The sequence below is a fragment of the Sprattus sprattus genome (genome assembly GCF_963457725.1).
Source record: "Sprattus sprattus genome assembly, chromosome: 14".
NCBI classification, from domain to species: Eukaryota; Metazoa; Chordata; class Actinopteri; order Clupeiformes; family Clupeidae; genus Sprattus; species Sprattus sprattus.
The window spans coordinates 23,889,258-23,905,126 of record NC_137912.1 but is presented as its reverse complement, the minus strand read 5'-3'; the positions used below and the strand labels follow the sequence as shown (position 1 = coordinate 23,905,126).

Below are 15,869 nucleotides of genomic sequence, written 5' to 3'. Positions count from 1 at the left end.
ATGTTATCACTCAAAGCCAGCGAAAAACAGTTTGAACATTTGCCTATGTTTGCTATTTTGAACGCACCCCAGATCTGATCTGGTACAGAATCAGCTCCTGCATGCCTGGGTTTCCAGTGCTTGAGGAGCGCAACAGGAAGTCCACATCTGAGACCAATATACAGAAACATTGACAAAGTAACAGCAAGCTGAATAACAAAACAGAACACATAACACAACAAAAAAAACTGCACCTAACTCAAAATAGATTTAGGATAATCCATCAAGGCTACATTTGTGAGAAAAAAAAATCATGGGTGTCATATAGTTTCCTGATTCCAGAAGGGAGTGTGTCTTTATGTGTAATAGTGACTGTGTGTGTGTGTGTGTGTGTGTGTGCTGTATCTAGCACTGTCTTCAGGGAGTAAGTGCTGAGCTATCTGATCTCATTGTGAAGCTGACTAGACCAGATTGGGCCCTGATGTGGGCCAGACCAGGGCCGGTGCCGGTTCAGAAAGCGCTGCCTCCTATCCCTGATGTCCTGCCAATAGATTTGTTTTCTGAAAATTACAGTAGAGATATACACAGACAGCTCTTTGTCTTGCAAAATAAGACATAATAATATTAATATTCGTCATAGCTTTTACATCGAGTCACATTTTTACAACAATGTCCACAAAGACATCTGTGTCATTTTTCTTTTTCCTTTGATTAATACATAATATAATACTTTTTAGTATCAATAGGTTACTGTTGTTGTTGTTGTTGTTGTTAATGATGAAACGCAGAACAGCATAACCTGTATTTGCAGATGCGTGGCGTGAGACAGTCAAGTCCAAAACCTGCAGGGAGGTTTCAGCACGTGTAAACACATCGCTACCTCTGAATGCTCAACTGTGTGTGGGGGAAACACTGCCTCAGAAGCTATGGGATGGTGAAATGTGTTAGCGTGATGCTATTTGACTGCTAATGGTTAATGGGGTGGAAAATATAGCTCATATATATATATGTGTGTGTATATATATATATATATATATTAATATCTCATATATATTCTCATCTATATATGTATATGTTTATTAAAAGATAAAAACAAATGTCCCTGGGATGAGCATACCCAGCCAGATAGTCCATCCAGCTCGACATCACAGTTTGTTATCCTGCCTCTCTCCTTCTCTCTCTTTTCTCAACATCACTGTGGGTGGCCTATGGGTTGGTTTACTGGTTTGCGTTTGGCAAAGTGAGCGTATGTGTCCGCATCATGTGAGTGTGTGTGATGGGGGGGGGGGGGGAGTTCACAGTGTGATGGGACAGCTTGGCAGAGATGAAGATGTGTGTGTGTGGGTTTGTGTGTGTGTGTCTATGTATGAAAAAGATGAGGTGCCATGTCTCTCTCTAAATGTGTCACACAAAAGAGTTCATGACGTAGAAGGGTGATGGGACTGCCTGGCAAAGATGGAGGTGTGTGTGTGTGTGTGTGTTTGTGAGTGTGTGTGGGTGTGTGTGTGTCTGCATATGTCACTGTATGTGTGTGTGTCTGTGTGTGTATAAGAGAGAGAAGATATTTTCCAATTCTCCAATCACGTATATATATAAATGTATGTATGTATGTATGTATGTATGTATGTATGTATGTATGTATGTATGTATGTATGTATGTATGTATGTATGTATGTATGTATGTTTGAATGTATGTATGTATGTTTGTATACATATATATATATGTTTCTGTGTGAGTGTATTTTTGTGGTCTCCAGAGAGAGTCCGGTCGCGTGTCCTGGCGCTCTCACACGAATGAATTCATAGCGTTAACGGGTGAAGGCGCCTCGGAGCTCTCGTTGCCCTCGGCCGTGTCCTTCTCCTTCTTGCCGCTGTACTGGCCAATGAAGGAGCCGTCCTCGTTGAACTGACCGTCGCCGCCCTCGCCGTAGTCCACCAGGCTGTCGTCGCTGTCTTCCTTTTTCAGCGTTCCATTGGACGGAGTCCGGCTGCCCTTCAGAGGCTTGTGGTCCTCCGTGTCACTGAGGGAGAGAGGGAGGGAGAGAGAGAGGGAAGAGAGGTAAGGAAGAGGAGTGACGGATGGGATGGGGAGAGAGTTAAGGTGAGAAGGTACAATAGAAAGAAAGAGACACAAGATTGAGGAAAATCAAATGGTAGAGAAGGCGATAAGGAAATGAAAGATGAAAGTTGGAAGAAAGGAAGAAAGGAAGAAAGAAGAAATAAGGAGAAATATAGAGAATATCCAGAGAGTGAATAAAGAGGAGAGAACAAAAGACAAGACATCTGTTAAACTAGGAGCACATTAATGTTGAATCATACCACCCAGCTAAGCTGTCCAAAATGGCGTGCCTTTTCTTAAGCCCTTCACTCAGGGTCAGATCATATGCGTACGTATGCTTTCTGCTGCCATAGCATGCTTAAAGTGGCTGTAGGGTCAGAAGTCAAAATGCAAGGAGAGGCGTAAGAAATGCCTGGTATTACTGGTGTCAGGGACACAAAGCCAAGACTGCGAGCAAAAAACCACATCATAACTTATTGAGTATTTAGTGCTGTTAGATCACCGTGTTTATTCTGGTCACTTGGGGCAACATAACTCTCATACATACAGATCTTTATTCAAGTCATTAGAGGCTCATATGAGAAGGAGCAAACACAATGCAAAGCCAAACCATATGCAAAATAATCAAACCAAACTGAAACTGGATCCAAAAGAACACTAGGAGCTGGGGAATGCAAGGCAGGAGAGGTGCTTTCAGTGCTGTTTGCTGGGTAGTGTAATTCTCTGCCTAGATAATAGTGGACTCTGGAAGGGATTCTGCCCTGATCCGGTGCGATCTCCTGCCGGATCAGAGCCAGATCCACTCCGGAGACCGCTACTATCCAGGTGCTGTGGCAGTCACGCCACAGATGGGAAATCAAACACAGCCTGTGGTCGCCTTAAGTGTTAGGACGTGGATGTGTCTCGCATGCTGGGGCTGCCATTCCCTTCTTACCTGTCCAGAGACCTAAACTCCCCCAATACAGAAGCACAGAGGTGCAACCAATCAGACACAGTCTTACTGCACATCGGAGCTGTGAATTCAGTCACCTGGTGGTACTGCGCAAAAGGGTGCAAACAACTCAGTGGTGGCATCGTTTCCGTGCCAGAGCGAGTCATTTAAATGGTGAACCAAAGCTGAATTTGGGAGTAGGAATCATTGTGGAGAGCTGTCAATCCCATCCAGGAAATTAACTTTAACTGCAAAGCACAGCTGTAGCAAATAGCACTAGTATTAGCACTAGCTTAGTTACACTAGCATTAGCACTTGCTTAGTTACACCACTGATCTCAAAATAAAGACTGGATAGAGCATCCTATTGGTTTCGGTCCGTGAGAATTGAAGCTGGCGCAATTTGACCGGCGCCATGTTGTTGGGACCACTTTGAAACATGCATAGACAGCAATGGGAAAAAATGGGACACAGTGTTGTGCTTTCGCCTGCAACAAGCGGAAAAAAAAACTAAAATACTGCAGAATGACACCAAAAGTGCAAGTGAGGGCAGCGAAGACAAAGAATCCCAGAAAAAGAGACAACTTCTCTATAGCCCTAGAGCGGAACAAATCAATTCCATACACAGTGTGTATTTTCATGTTCTGGCTTGCAAATATCCATTAAACTTGTGTTTATAAATACAGTTTGAGTCATTTAAATACTACAGGTGGTTGGTCAATAAGCGCAGGGAAAACTGGAATCCAAGTGCCCACTCAAGGATTTGCTCAGACCATTTTGCTGAGGCACATATAAACAGAACTGGACAGAGAGTTGAGTTGAGGAGCCATGCCATTCCGACAAGGTTCAAAAACTTCCCTAAACATCTTAAGAAGGTAAAAGGAGCCATAACTGCATTTACAGAGTAAGAATAGTTTTTAAATTATCCTACCAGAATTAAAAAAGCTTTTTTCAAAGCTACCAATTTGCCAGGTTCTAATCACCAACACTTAATAAATACGATAAAGGAACAAGTTTCAATATTTGTATTCAAGCAAACACAAGCTCTATAACAAGGTTTATGAAAACTTGAAATTAGTGAAAGCAGTGAGTTACACTAGCATTAGCACTAGCTTAGTTACACTAGCATTAACACTAGCTTAGTTACACTAGCATTGGCACTAGCTTAGTTACACTAGCATTAGCGCTAGCTAAATTACACTAGCACTAGCTTAGTCACACTAGCATTCCATTACTTGTGAGATAGAAATGATTGACTAGCCACTCTGGTCCATAACTATAGAAAGTTTCTGGCCCCCAATCATTCCCTGGATGATCAATATATTCTGAGGTCAGTGAGCAATTTAAACACCGAGCTGGATACTGTAGTGTGAGGTCTGTAACCAAACTGGACTCATTATGATGCAGATCAGATGAGAACGGTTCTAGAGTAAACTAGATTAGCTTTAGTTACCACTAATAAGGCAACACGAAATACCCCATTACAATTTCTGCAGTGTTTTAAAAGTCTTAGATTCTGTGTTATGCATACAAGTTTTTCTTTGTATTAATTATGGGATTATGACTTTGAAAAATCACAACTTTCACTGGTGTCTCCCAAATTGTTTTCTTTTTTTCTTTTTAACATTTTCAACACCATTAGCGTGAAGAAGCCTCAGGCTAAAACACATGAAATTGGATTGCTTCTGATAAAAAAGGCAGCGTATCAAGTTAATGAGAACTGGTGAGAATATTAATTTGGTTGAGCAGTGACATATGCTGATAAAAGAAATATTGTTATGTAATTATGCGTTTGCTGGAAAGCTCTTAAAATAGCTGTTTTAGAATAGTTGAAGCAGTTTTAATGGACGTTGATGGCAATTACAATTACAAATACAGACACTGGCTCTGGCCTGCAATCGGCCCTGATCTAGGCTTATGTCAGACAGACGGGGCCAGATCAGGGCCGGATCGGTCCCACAGTCAGTTACTATAGTTGGTTTGGAGTTACTGTAGCTGTTTAGTTCATTATACAGCTTGAAGATGATGATTCTCTCTTGCCTGTTGGGTCTTGAATGGATTTGTGAATGGAATTGTCTCCTTTCCTTTTCCTGTATCAGGGAAGATACAGAACACAATTTCTCTCTTTCTCCTTTTATTTTGATATTATTATTTCGGTGTCCTTAATGTTTTTATTTAGATGTGGTCATTATTCTGTTGTTATGCTTCGTGTTATGGAGGTATGTTTATTTCTCTTGAAGACATTCGCAAAGAACACAATTTGATTACATTCTGTCATTTGTTTTGTTCTATGTTATTTCAATATTTAGTTATTGATATTGAATTAATGATTCATTTCACCTGTTTTTAATTAGCTATTAACTATACACTGAACTGAAGGGTACTGCACAGGGTTCAAACTGTGAACCTATTCCATAAGCTCTCTCCAGTACTTCTGTACACCTGAATTCTCAGTACTCACTTTATGCACTGTAGTTACTGCACTCTTAATACTCACTGTGCTGTTTCAGTCTATTCCACTCTGCACACCCCTCTCCAATCATCTCACCTGTAGGCCTTTTAACGTGTAAACTTTGCCATCATGTCTAACCAGAAGACTCTAACGTAAACATCCACCTGTAACCAGCACACCTGGATCTGCAATGAGAGTACACCTGTATGAATCTCACCTGTGTCTACACCGGTATACATCTCACCTGTGTCTACACCTGTATAAAGCTCACCTGTGTCTGGACCTGCATGAAGCTCACCTGTGTGTGGACCTGTATGAAGCTCACCTGTCTCTACACCTGTGGGAATCTCACCTGTGCCTTGACCTGCATGAGGCTCACCTGTGTCTACACCAGTATAAAGCTCACCTGTATCTTCACCTGCATGAAGCTCTCCTGTATCTACACCTGTATGAGTCTCCCCTGCGTCTTGACCTGCATGAAGCTCACCTGTATCTACACCTGTATGAGTCTCCCTTGTGTTTGGGCCTGCATGAAGCTCACCTGTATCTACACCTGTATGAGTCTCCCCTGCGTCTTGACCTGCATGAAGCTCACCTGTATCTACACCTGCATGAAGCTCACCTGTATCTACACCTGTATGAGTCTCCCTTGTGTTTGGGCCTGCACGAAGCTCACCTGTATTCTCCAAAGGTGCCATCATCCTCCTTCATGGGCTGGACCTCTGGGTCCTGGTGCTGGTCCTCTTTTTCTTTCACTGTGGGATGAGGAATAGACACACACTGCATGTCTAGTTTCAGAAATCATGTGTGCATGTGTATGTGTGTGCATGCCTGCGTGTGTGCATGCCTGTGTGTGTTTGAGTGTGTGTGTGTGCATTCCTGTGTGTGTGTGAGTGTGTGTGTGTGCATGCCTGTGTGTGTGTGAGTGTGTGTGTATATGCTTGTGTGTGTGTGTATGTGTGTGTTTGACTAACCAGGTTATTTTCTTTCTTTATTGTGTGTGTGAGTGAGAGAGAGAAAGAGAGAGAGAGATGAACTAACCAGGGTATTTTCCTCCTTTATTTCTCTTGATGAAGCAGACGATGAGGAGGATGAGGATGAGGAGGGCGACGGCACACATGAGCCCGATGAACCAGCCCTGTGTGGCGATGTCAACCTGTGTACTTGGCATCGCTACACACACACAAGCACACACACACACACAAACACGCGCCCACAAACACACACACACACACACACACACACACACAAACACACACACACACACACACACACATGGATATACACACAAACATACACAAAGTTGTAAAGGTGTAAACAAATAATTGCTTCTACTGAATTGAATGATAAACAATTTGAATAATCTACTTTCACATATTATTCATTTGCCCTATAGTATACACATTAGAAAAATAAGGATTATCATAAAATGAAATTGACTAATTAACTTGACTAACTAACTAACTAACTAACTAACACAAAGATCAACTTTAACCCCTGCAGGGTGAACATTGGAAATGGGAAAGGTCAAGTAAAACTGAAATACAGTACACCTGAGTGACTGTACACCTGTGTGAGACACAATCCATGATGATTCCGCTTCTCTGAAATGACCACACAAATCAAATTCCCCAGACGAAGACACCTTACGCTAGATCTCTAATACCGTTTAAGAGCACAACAATGTGCGATACAAATGATGACGTTCACTTGGTGAAGAAAACTGGAAATGTAAAGTAAATAAGACAAACAAACAAGAAAACAAAAAAACACAACACGTGTCACACGTCATGCAGAATGTAAACAGAATCCACAATGGTCCACCATCATAGACATGGCCATGCTTTGAGAATAAAACTCCCCCTGTAATTTCCACCCGACGCAACCCTTTAAAACAGATAGGATATTGTGGAATGGGATGACGGACATAAACGGCCCTCAGGAAGGACTCGTGACACTGCGCATGCTGCCTCACCTGGGACTGTAATCACCAGCTCGTCTGTGCTGTGCATCGTTTGGTCAGAGTGGTCTTTGGCCACCACGCGAACCCTATATGTCATGCCTGCCTTTAGACCCTTAATCAGATGCGTTTGAGTGCCGTTAACAGCCTCTTTAGTCCACGCGTCCTTGCCTAGAGGAAGAGTACGTGAAGCCATCGTCAGTGTCTAGCTCTGTTACGTAGCTCAATCTACAGAAACGGAAATGTGATAATAAATCTCTTTTTAAATTAGTATTTGGAACATAAACAATATCTTACATATTGATATATGTTGACAGTCAATATTTACGTATTGAAAATATTAGGAAATCTAAATATATGTCTCTAGAATATAAACACTAATTCAAAAGTTAGACACAGGCTGACTACGATGCACTACAACTTAGTGCAAATACACTGGTCTACGATGCTAAGTATTAAAGATTTAGAGAAACCTCTTAGATATCAAAGTATAATGTTATTACTGTGGGATTATGTGGGCAGATTAAAATCCTGCTTAAAACTCAAGTACTGTACATCAGAGTCCTGAGGCATGTCTTACTGTTTTCTACATTATATTCCACGTAAACGTTATCTGGACCCGAGTATTCCCAAGTTATAAACGCTCCGTTTTCCTCCACGGATGAGTTTACCCGTCTGAACGGCTGGCCAATGGGAAGGCCTGAAGAGAACAAGCACACATGAAACCAGGAGCTCTAAAGTTCAAAGGTCAAGTTATATAGGCTTTAGTGTTTACATAGTTTACATATAGCTCCAAAAACTACGCTGAATGGCATTACACACAGTATGGTACAGTAGAGGTAATTTTCCATCTTTGGTTAGAACATAAACATTCAGATGATAAAATTAGGCTAATAAATGTGGTTTAACCCTAGTGAGCTAATTCTCCACAAATGTGTACAGGGTCGATTGTGTAGGGATGCACGACAGCTTATATATGCATGGGTTACTTGTCTAACTAGGACGTGCAGTGTACTAGTAGTAATACACAATATAACATACGTATAAACTACAGGGGAGTCAGTGCCGTTATACAGCATAACCAACAGCTTACATGCAGAGTGATATACGAACTCTGCAAAGTGTGTGTGGAGGAGGAAGGGGGGGGAGAGTGAGGAAGGGAGTGAGGTCAGTACCCTTGAAAACCGGAGAAAGGGGTGGAGACTGGGTGGGGGGAGAAGTTGGGTGGGGGGGTTCAGTGGGGCCTGAAAAGAGTTCACACGGAAGAGAGTCAGAGACAACACACAGGGAGAGAACAATGAACAACAGCACCTGAGGAGGGAGAGAGAGATAGATATATAGAGAGAAAGAGATAGAGAAAGACAGCAGAAAACAAGAGAAAGAGTTGAAATTACTAAAGAAAGCGTGAAAGAAAGGAGAATTGTGAACAGCGAGAAAAGACAGAGAAGTACAAAGAATAACAAGATAAGAGCAAAAGGACACAGGAAGTGTGAGAAAAAAGACATGTGAAAGCAAGAATAAGAGAAAGACAAGAGCAATTAGTGTTCAGTGTCGTTATCATCATGCAGCATCATGCAGAGCAACCTGACTAGTCACTTATTATGGGATGGAGTGGAGGAGGGGGCAGGCAGGGTTGAAAGAAGCATTGTCAAAATCATACTACACTAATACTATAGGATCACACTGCATGAGAAATACACAAACTCTATGATATCTGCTACATCAACTCTGTCATCGAAACTGAGCTAGTCAGCCTTTGTTAAAAATTGAAAGGGAAGGTTGAGTGTCTGAGTCCTGGTGTAAGGGATAGTATAATGGGAAAATTCCTTTTTATTTTACTCTACTGACACTTTTTTTCTAACCAATCCATAGCTCTAATGTATTTCTATGAAAACTATTGAAACATCGAGCAGATCTACAGAAGGTGGGATTGTCTTGTTTACTCTTTGGGAAGACGCATGCAGATGCTATTGGGGTCTGCTCTCCTACAGGGCACTCTTGTTGAAACATCGAGCAGATCTACAGAAGGGTCGATTGTCTTGTCTACTCTGAGGGATGACGCATGCAGATGCTATAGGGTCTGCTGGCCTGCAGGGGCCTCTTAGAAAAAGGGTTCTTTATCTCCATACAGAAACTATTAAGAGGTTCTACTTATAACTCTCTGTTAAACTCCTTTTTAGAATCATGTTGGGCTTATAGCTTTATAGCTAAAAGCAAAAACATTTGAGAACCCATTTTTGCAAGGAAAGGCTTTTTGCTTTGAATCTTTGGAAGCCCCAAGAAAAAATAAAAGAGGATCTTGAATAGAATATTTCACATATAGATGAGGTATATGACGTAGTTCTAAGCAGAACCTTTTCAGGGTTCCTCTATGGAGATCATCTAAGGAACATTTTTCTTGTGCGTTAAGACTGAGAGCTGCACTGTGCACTGATGCCTCTAAGGCATGCAGGTCCATCAGGCCAGCGGAAGCTCGGGCCGTTACCTTTACCCACGCCTACTGTGGGCGGACGCATTAACACTTCAGAGGAGCAGAGAGGAAAACAGAACAAACACACACACACACACACACACACACACACACACACACACACACACAATCACACACAGAGGCAGAGTGAGTCCCAGTTCACAAGTCGGTAGACAAGACGGGTAAATTGGCAATTATGTAGCAGTTATGTCAACTATAACCGAAATGAACCAGCTTTTGGTCCAACTCTCTTCTCAAATAGATACAAAAAAAAAGAGTCCATTACCATCAAAATCACCACATCGAGGACATGTATTCCTACAGTGCAGGGAAAGTACCTACCACAATCCATGGCTATCTAGTTTAGTCCTCGAAGGATGGGGACACTGGTTTTAAAAGTAAGAGGGGTATTCGTCAAAACAGATTGTAGGCATCCAAAGAAATGACCTTAGGTCAGCCTACCTAACTGGTAGTAATATACATTAAAAACCAGGAACTAAGGTTGAGTTCCTAATTGAGTGGAGACAGTGTCCTTTAATTAATAATACGCAAAAAATCTTCGGCCACTACGAGTTCAGCCACTGGTTTGGGAACATAGGTCCTTACACCAATTATGTTCAGAATCCACGCAGAGAGACACAGAAACCGACGACTGAAGGCTATTTAGTGCGCGACAGATCTCGCCCAGAAGAGTTCCATTTACATTTACATTTAGTCATTTAGCAGATGCTTTTATCTAAAGCGTCTTAGAGGGATGTATACACATTTTACATTTACACTGATGGCACACTGCACATCAGGAGCAATTAGGGGTTCAGTGACTTGCTCAAGGACGCTTCGACAGGGAATCGAACTAGTAACCTTCTGATTACTTAACGACTTCTCTACCTCCTGTACCACTGTCGCCCCAGAGTTCCAGATCATTGTGTTGAGGAGCCAGTTGTTATCTGCTAGATTGGGACCCTCACCTTCATCTATGATGGTGGCAGCCTCCTCTGTTCTGGTGGGACCAGAGCCCTTGATGGTGTTGGCGCTGATGTAGAACTTGTAGCGGGTGCTGTACTTCAGCTTGGCCAGGGTCACCATCGTCTCATTGGCTGCCAGGCTCATTTCCTCCATCGGGCCAAGCTCGCTAGTGTTGTTCACTAAAAACCAGAGACAGTGAGCGAGAGTGAGACAGATGGAAAGGAAGAGGAGAGTGATGAAGAGCGAGAGAGAGAGATGATGATGATGATGATGATGATGATGATGATGAAAGTGTTGAGAGAGAGACAAATTGGAATTGTAGTCTTGGCTTGTGACTTTTTTTTATATGATTACTATTATAATACACAAATATTTAGAAGATAACTATCCAACATGACTTGGACAACATGTCTTCAGTAATCGAGCAAGTTCACTCTGAGCTGGCTCTGGCCCTATACAGTATCAGTATCTCACCAGGCTGGTACTGGAGCGTGTAGCCTGTTAGGCGGCCATTATCCTCCTCTGGAGGACCCCACGTCAGAGTCAGAGAGTCCAGAGTGGGGATGATCGTCAGGAAGGCCGGAGGTCCAGGAACTTCATGTGGGAAAGAGACAAGAGAAAAGAGAGTCAACTAAGATTATGATGACATTGATGACAGACATACCACTCCAAAACAAATGTAATGTCATACAATAAGTCATTTGTGCAATTAGTCCTCACTAGAAAACTTCCAAAATAAACAATCAGCCTCTTGGACATTAGAACTAAAATATATTTTGTATCATGAATTTAGGTTAGTGTTTTTGTTCCCCCTGGTGTCACTGAGTCACAAATACACCAAACAAAACATTCACCCAACCAAAAGACTCATTTTGAGAGAGAGAGAGAGAGAAAGAGATCAAATGAAAGAGAGGGAGAATGAGAGTGAGAGAGCGAGAGTATGGAAGAGAGTTCCTTTCCCTCAAGCAAGTCTCTCTAGCGGATTCACCTGTGAACTTCAGCCCACTCTGCTAGAAGCGTCCTTGCTGTACCTCACTTGTATGCTAAGTGGCTTTGGATAACCACACCGGCTGAATGAATACATGTTTCAGGTGAACACGCTAGAAGGTGTTGCTTCGTGTTCGTTTGTCCCCGTGACCCCTGACCTCCTACCTCCTTCAGGCGTCTCAAACGTCTGGGTGTCGCTTTGTGGCCCTTCCCCCTTGCCGTTGAACACCTTGATCTGGAGGTTGTAGAGGCTGAAGGGGTGCAGGCCAGGAAGTTTGCCCTCAGTCTTGTTCCCGCTGAAGATCATCACCTTGACCTCCTCAGGCTGGGAGTCCTCCTTCAGCAGGCTCTTCTCCCTCCAGTAGTAAACCTGATACAGGAGAGGGTAAGACAAGCAGAAGACAAGCATTGTTAACAATATATTGAAAGTATATAAAATATAATTCCTGTGGCAGTAGTGTGTTCACAGCACACAGCACAAGGAGCTCTGGAGCTCTGATTAACGTCAGACAGACAGAAATATCATAGCAATAAAGTAATACTTTGAAACTGTATATGACACAGTGTGTAGGAGTTGTACTATTTATTGGTCTGTACCTGAATTTCTCTATTTATCCCTTTGGATAACTGTGTTGCCTAAATTATTCAAAGTAAATAGATAGTGGAGTGGAGGTAAGGTGGGTAAGGGAGTGTGTTTCTTGTGTGAATGTTAAAGACAAAGTGTTGCCTAAACTTTCTTTTGCTGCATCCAAAACATCCAGTCCAAAACAATCAACAAAATGATCCTTCAAACATCCATATTTGTATCGATCTCCTCCCGAGCCAGATACCTTATAGCCTTTTAGTCTTCCATTGACAGTTGCCATGGGAACAGGCTCCCAGCTGATCTCTGCGATGGTGTCATTTCCTGCCTCCACTTTCACACTGGCTGGAGCCCCTGAAGGGACTGAGGAAAGGAGAAAGCACAGAGACGCTCAGAGTGACATCCAAACATCCAACTCCTTTACACGTCCGATGGTTTTACTATTTTACTGGCGGTATAATAGCTAAAACCATGAAAATGTACAGAGCAAAAAGGTAGTGGTTTTCAACAACCTGCTATAACTGTTGTTTACCAGTGAATACACACACGTTACAGAAGTTACATAGTTTGTCATACGGAATGTGCAGAACCATGTGAGATTGCTCTGATAAATTACTACATTTTATTTGTCTATATCCTTTCTGGACTGTAAGTTGCTTTGCATGAATGTCTGTTGAATGATTATATTTACAAATGTAAATGGGGCATAGGCCATAGTCCAAGACTCACAGTCTTCGCCAGAGTATCCCACCACCGCCTTGGGCTCAGGGGCATATCCGAAGTGGTTCATGGCCTGGACCTTGATATCATAGGGCACGTAGGTGGGCGTCTCCAGCACTACATACTCCGAGGCGTTGGCCACGCTGAAGGTGATCCACTCCTGGTCCACATCCTTCTGTTTCCAGCTCACCATGTACTGCAGGTCCGGACCATTGGACTGAAGCCCGGTTAGTTTCTGACATCCGAGGAAGAATGATGAAGAAGATGATCATTTCAGCAAAACACAGATCCTTCCGTAATAAAATGACCAAAAAATTACAATAAAATATGAGCGCTATGCTAGACTTCGACACTCAAATGCAGACACTTCCACAATAAAATATGAGTGCTACATTTTTTTGTTAAAATTATAATATTTTATTTACATTATATTTTGCTACAATTATTTAGTTTTATGAATGAGAGAAGAGAACGATAAATTACCTGAACACATTTTTGCTTTTGTTTTTGTTCAACCATATATATCGTTATACCATATATATTAGTCACAAAATATATCCAGAGAAGCTTTATATATCATACACTGATATATAAAGATACATAATAGGCCTACTGATATATAATATACTGAGTTTAACAGAGAATTCTGTACCTTCCATGATATAACTAGATTACTCGGTTCTGATCCAATGCCTTGGACATCTGATGGGTTGTCATCTGGCTCTGTCAAAGTTATAAAATATTTGAGTTACTCTTAGGGTTGTTAAAGAGTACCTCTCTTCACAACGCAGACAATCAGAAACATTGCTTAACTGTGTAACTGAAACCAGTCTTCCAGAATATACGGAAGCATTCATTGAGAACACTGAATAAAAAGATGAAATAGTAAATTAACATCAATTGAATTGAAATCATAAAGTGCTTACTGGATGGGCTGGTTCTGTACTGCTCGGATGGTGCGCTGGGCTCACTGAAGCCCACACCATTCAGGGCCAGAACCCTAAAAGAGTAGTACACGTATGGGGACAGGTCCAGCCGGGTTGTGGTCTTGGTGCCGGGAACCTCTGTCATGTTGACCCAGACGCCTTTCTCGTGAAGGGAGTCTTCATACTGAATGAGGAACTCTGGGATGGACACAGAGAGAAGGCAGGAGAGGTTTGCAAAGCTAACAGATTAAGGATGAGATTGAGGGACCCTTCTGTGTTGTATGGAGAAGTGCATAAATGTATAAGTGTATAAATGCATTACAAACATTAAGTGTAAACTGTTGGCTTACTGATTCATAAGTAAACGGTTTAATGAGTCAGCTCAATGAATTTGACTCTATAGAGTGTTTTGAAAATGAGCTCAGCCGTTATAGCTAACACACCGTGGGCCCCTTTTTGAGGGCAAAAACGTCTGGAAAGTGGCAGCGAATGCACTGTTGCACAAAAAGGGAACGCTTCAGAGAAAGCTAGTAATGGTGTGGTCAAAGACACTAAGTGGACAAACCAGGCCGAAATGAAGAAGTGAAAGGTTTGGAAAAGCCGACCATTGGCATTTGTTGAGAAATCCCTTTATACTAAATGCATCAGACGAGATTGCAATGTAGCGCAATGAGTGCTTTTATATTTAGGCATAACCCTTAGTGGTTCTTCTGTTGTTCAAAACGGTTCCATTCATTGACGCATAATTGTAGCTTGTCAGACCTGTTTTAAAATGCAGAGAATTTGTTTAATTTATCATCAGCGTTTAACACTGGGCGGAATAGGACATTTATGCTACTAAACTAGGGCCCTGGGACTAGCTGGGTAGGCTAAGCTTATTTACAGTTATGAATAATGAATAATAAGTAATTAATTCATGTATTGAAATCAATGAATGAGTGAATGAATGAATGAATGAATGAAATTGATGGATGGGTGGAGGAATGATTGAATGAACGAATGAATGAATGAATACATGAATGAATTGATTAATACATTAATGGATGAATGAATGAATGCATGAATGAATGAATGAATGAATGGATGAATTAATGAATAAGTGAGTGAGTGAGTGAGTGAGCTGTTGAGTAAGTGAGTGAGTGAGCAAGTGAGTGAGTGAGTTAGTGAATGGATGGGTGGGTGAATGGATGAATGAGTGAGTGAGTGAGTGGATGATAAGTGAATGAATGAATGAATGAATGGATGGATGGATGGGTGGGTGGGTCGATGGATGGATGGATGAATTAATTAATTAATTAATGGATGAATGAATAGATGGATGAATGTTAGAACAGTGGGCATACTTTGGATAGGGCTGTTGTGTTCATCTCCGGGGGTCCAGGTGAGCTGAACGCTCCTCTCCAGCTGGTCAGTGAGCTCCAGGTCTGCAGGAGGATCTGGTTGCTCTGTGAAACGAGAGCGCCTTAGTACCTCAACACATCACATCACGACACCACAGCTTTTTATATGGTATGCAGTTTATATAACAGGCACAGGCATGCAACAGTATGGGGATGTATAGCCTGCTGTAGCTATGGCAACCTATGGCTAGGGCTATAAGAAACCACCAAACCATGCTGGATGGATATTAGTCACGGGACAACCAAAAAAAAAAATGAAAACAAATGTTGAGTCAGCAGTGTAATGTAAATAAAATGTAAATAAGCAATTTTTAACTTGTGAGTAAGTCCATTTAAATGTTTATCACAAATCACAATACACAAACACCATGGGTACAAAAATAGCAAACAAAAAGTTCCAAAGGGGGAGTAGCAAACACCCCAAAATAAACTCTGTG

General features: G+C 41.9%; 1 protein-coding gene across 1 annotated transcript in view; it reads right to left on the bottom strand.

Annotated features, from left to right (window-relative positions):
• Window positions 1–1,765: 1,765 nt before the first annotated feature.
• Window positions 1,766–15,869, bottom strand: part of nrcama (neuronal cell adhesion molecule a) — a gene marked incomplete at both ends in the record, with an annotated part of 30,526 nt that continues 16,422 nt past the window's right edge. Inside the window, 15 exons of the mRNA XM_080850906.1 lie at window positions 1,766–2,000; window positions 6,097–6,175; window positions 6,462–6,593; window positions 7,396–7,551; window positions 7,961–8,080; window positions 8,556–8,624; window positions 9,866–9,901; window positions 10,819–10,995; window positions 11,291–11,410; window positions 11,969–12,173; window positions 12,634–12,749; window positions 13,116–13,341; window positions 13,759–13,829; window positions 14,033–14,230; window positions 15,376–15,477. Coding sequence (XP_080707032.1) covers window positions 1,766–2,000; window positions 6,097–6,175; window positions 6,462–6,593; window positions 7,396–7,551; window positions 7,961–8,080; window positions 8,556–8,624; window positions 9,866–9,901; window positions 10,819–10,995; window positions 11,291–11,410; window positions 11,969–12,173; window positions 12,634–12,749; window positions 13,116–13,341; window positions 13,759–13,829; window positions 14,033–14,230; window positions 15,376–15,477 — 2,042 coding nt within the window. The remainder of the gene's footprint in view (window positions 2,001–6,096; window positions 6,176–6,461; window positions 6,594–7,395; window positions 7,552–7,960; window positions 8,081–8,555; window positions 8,625–9,865; window positions 9,902–10,818; window positions 10,996–11,290; window positions 11,411–11,968; window positions 12,174–12,633; window positions 12,750–13,115; window positions 13,342–13,758; window positions 13,830–14,032; window positions 14,231–15,375; window positions 15,478–15,869) is intronic.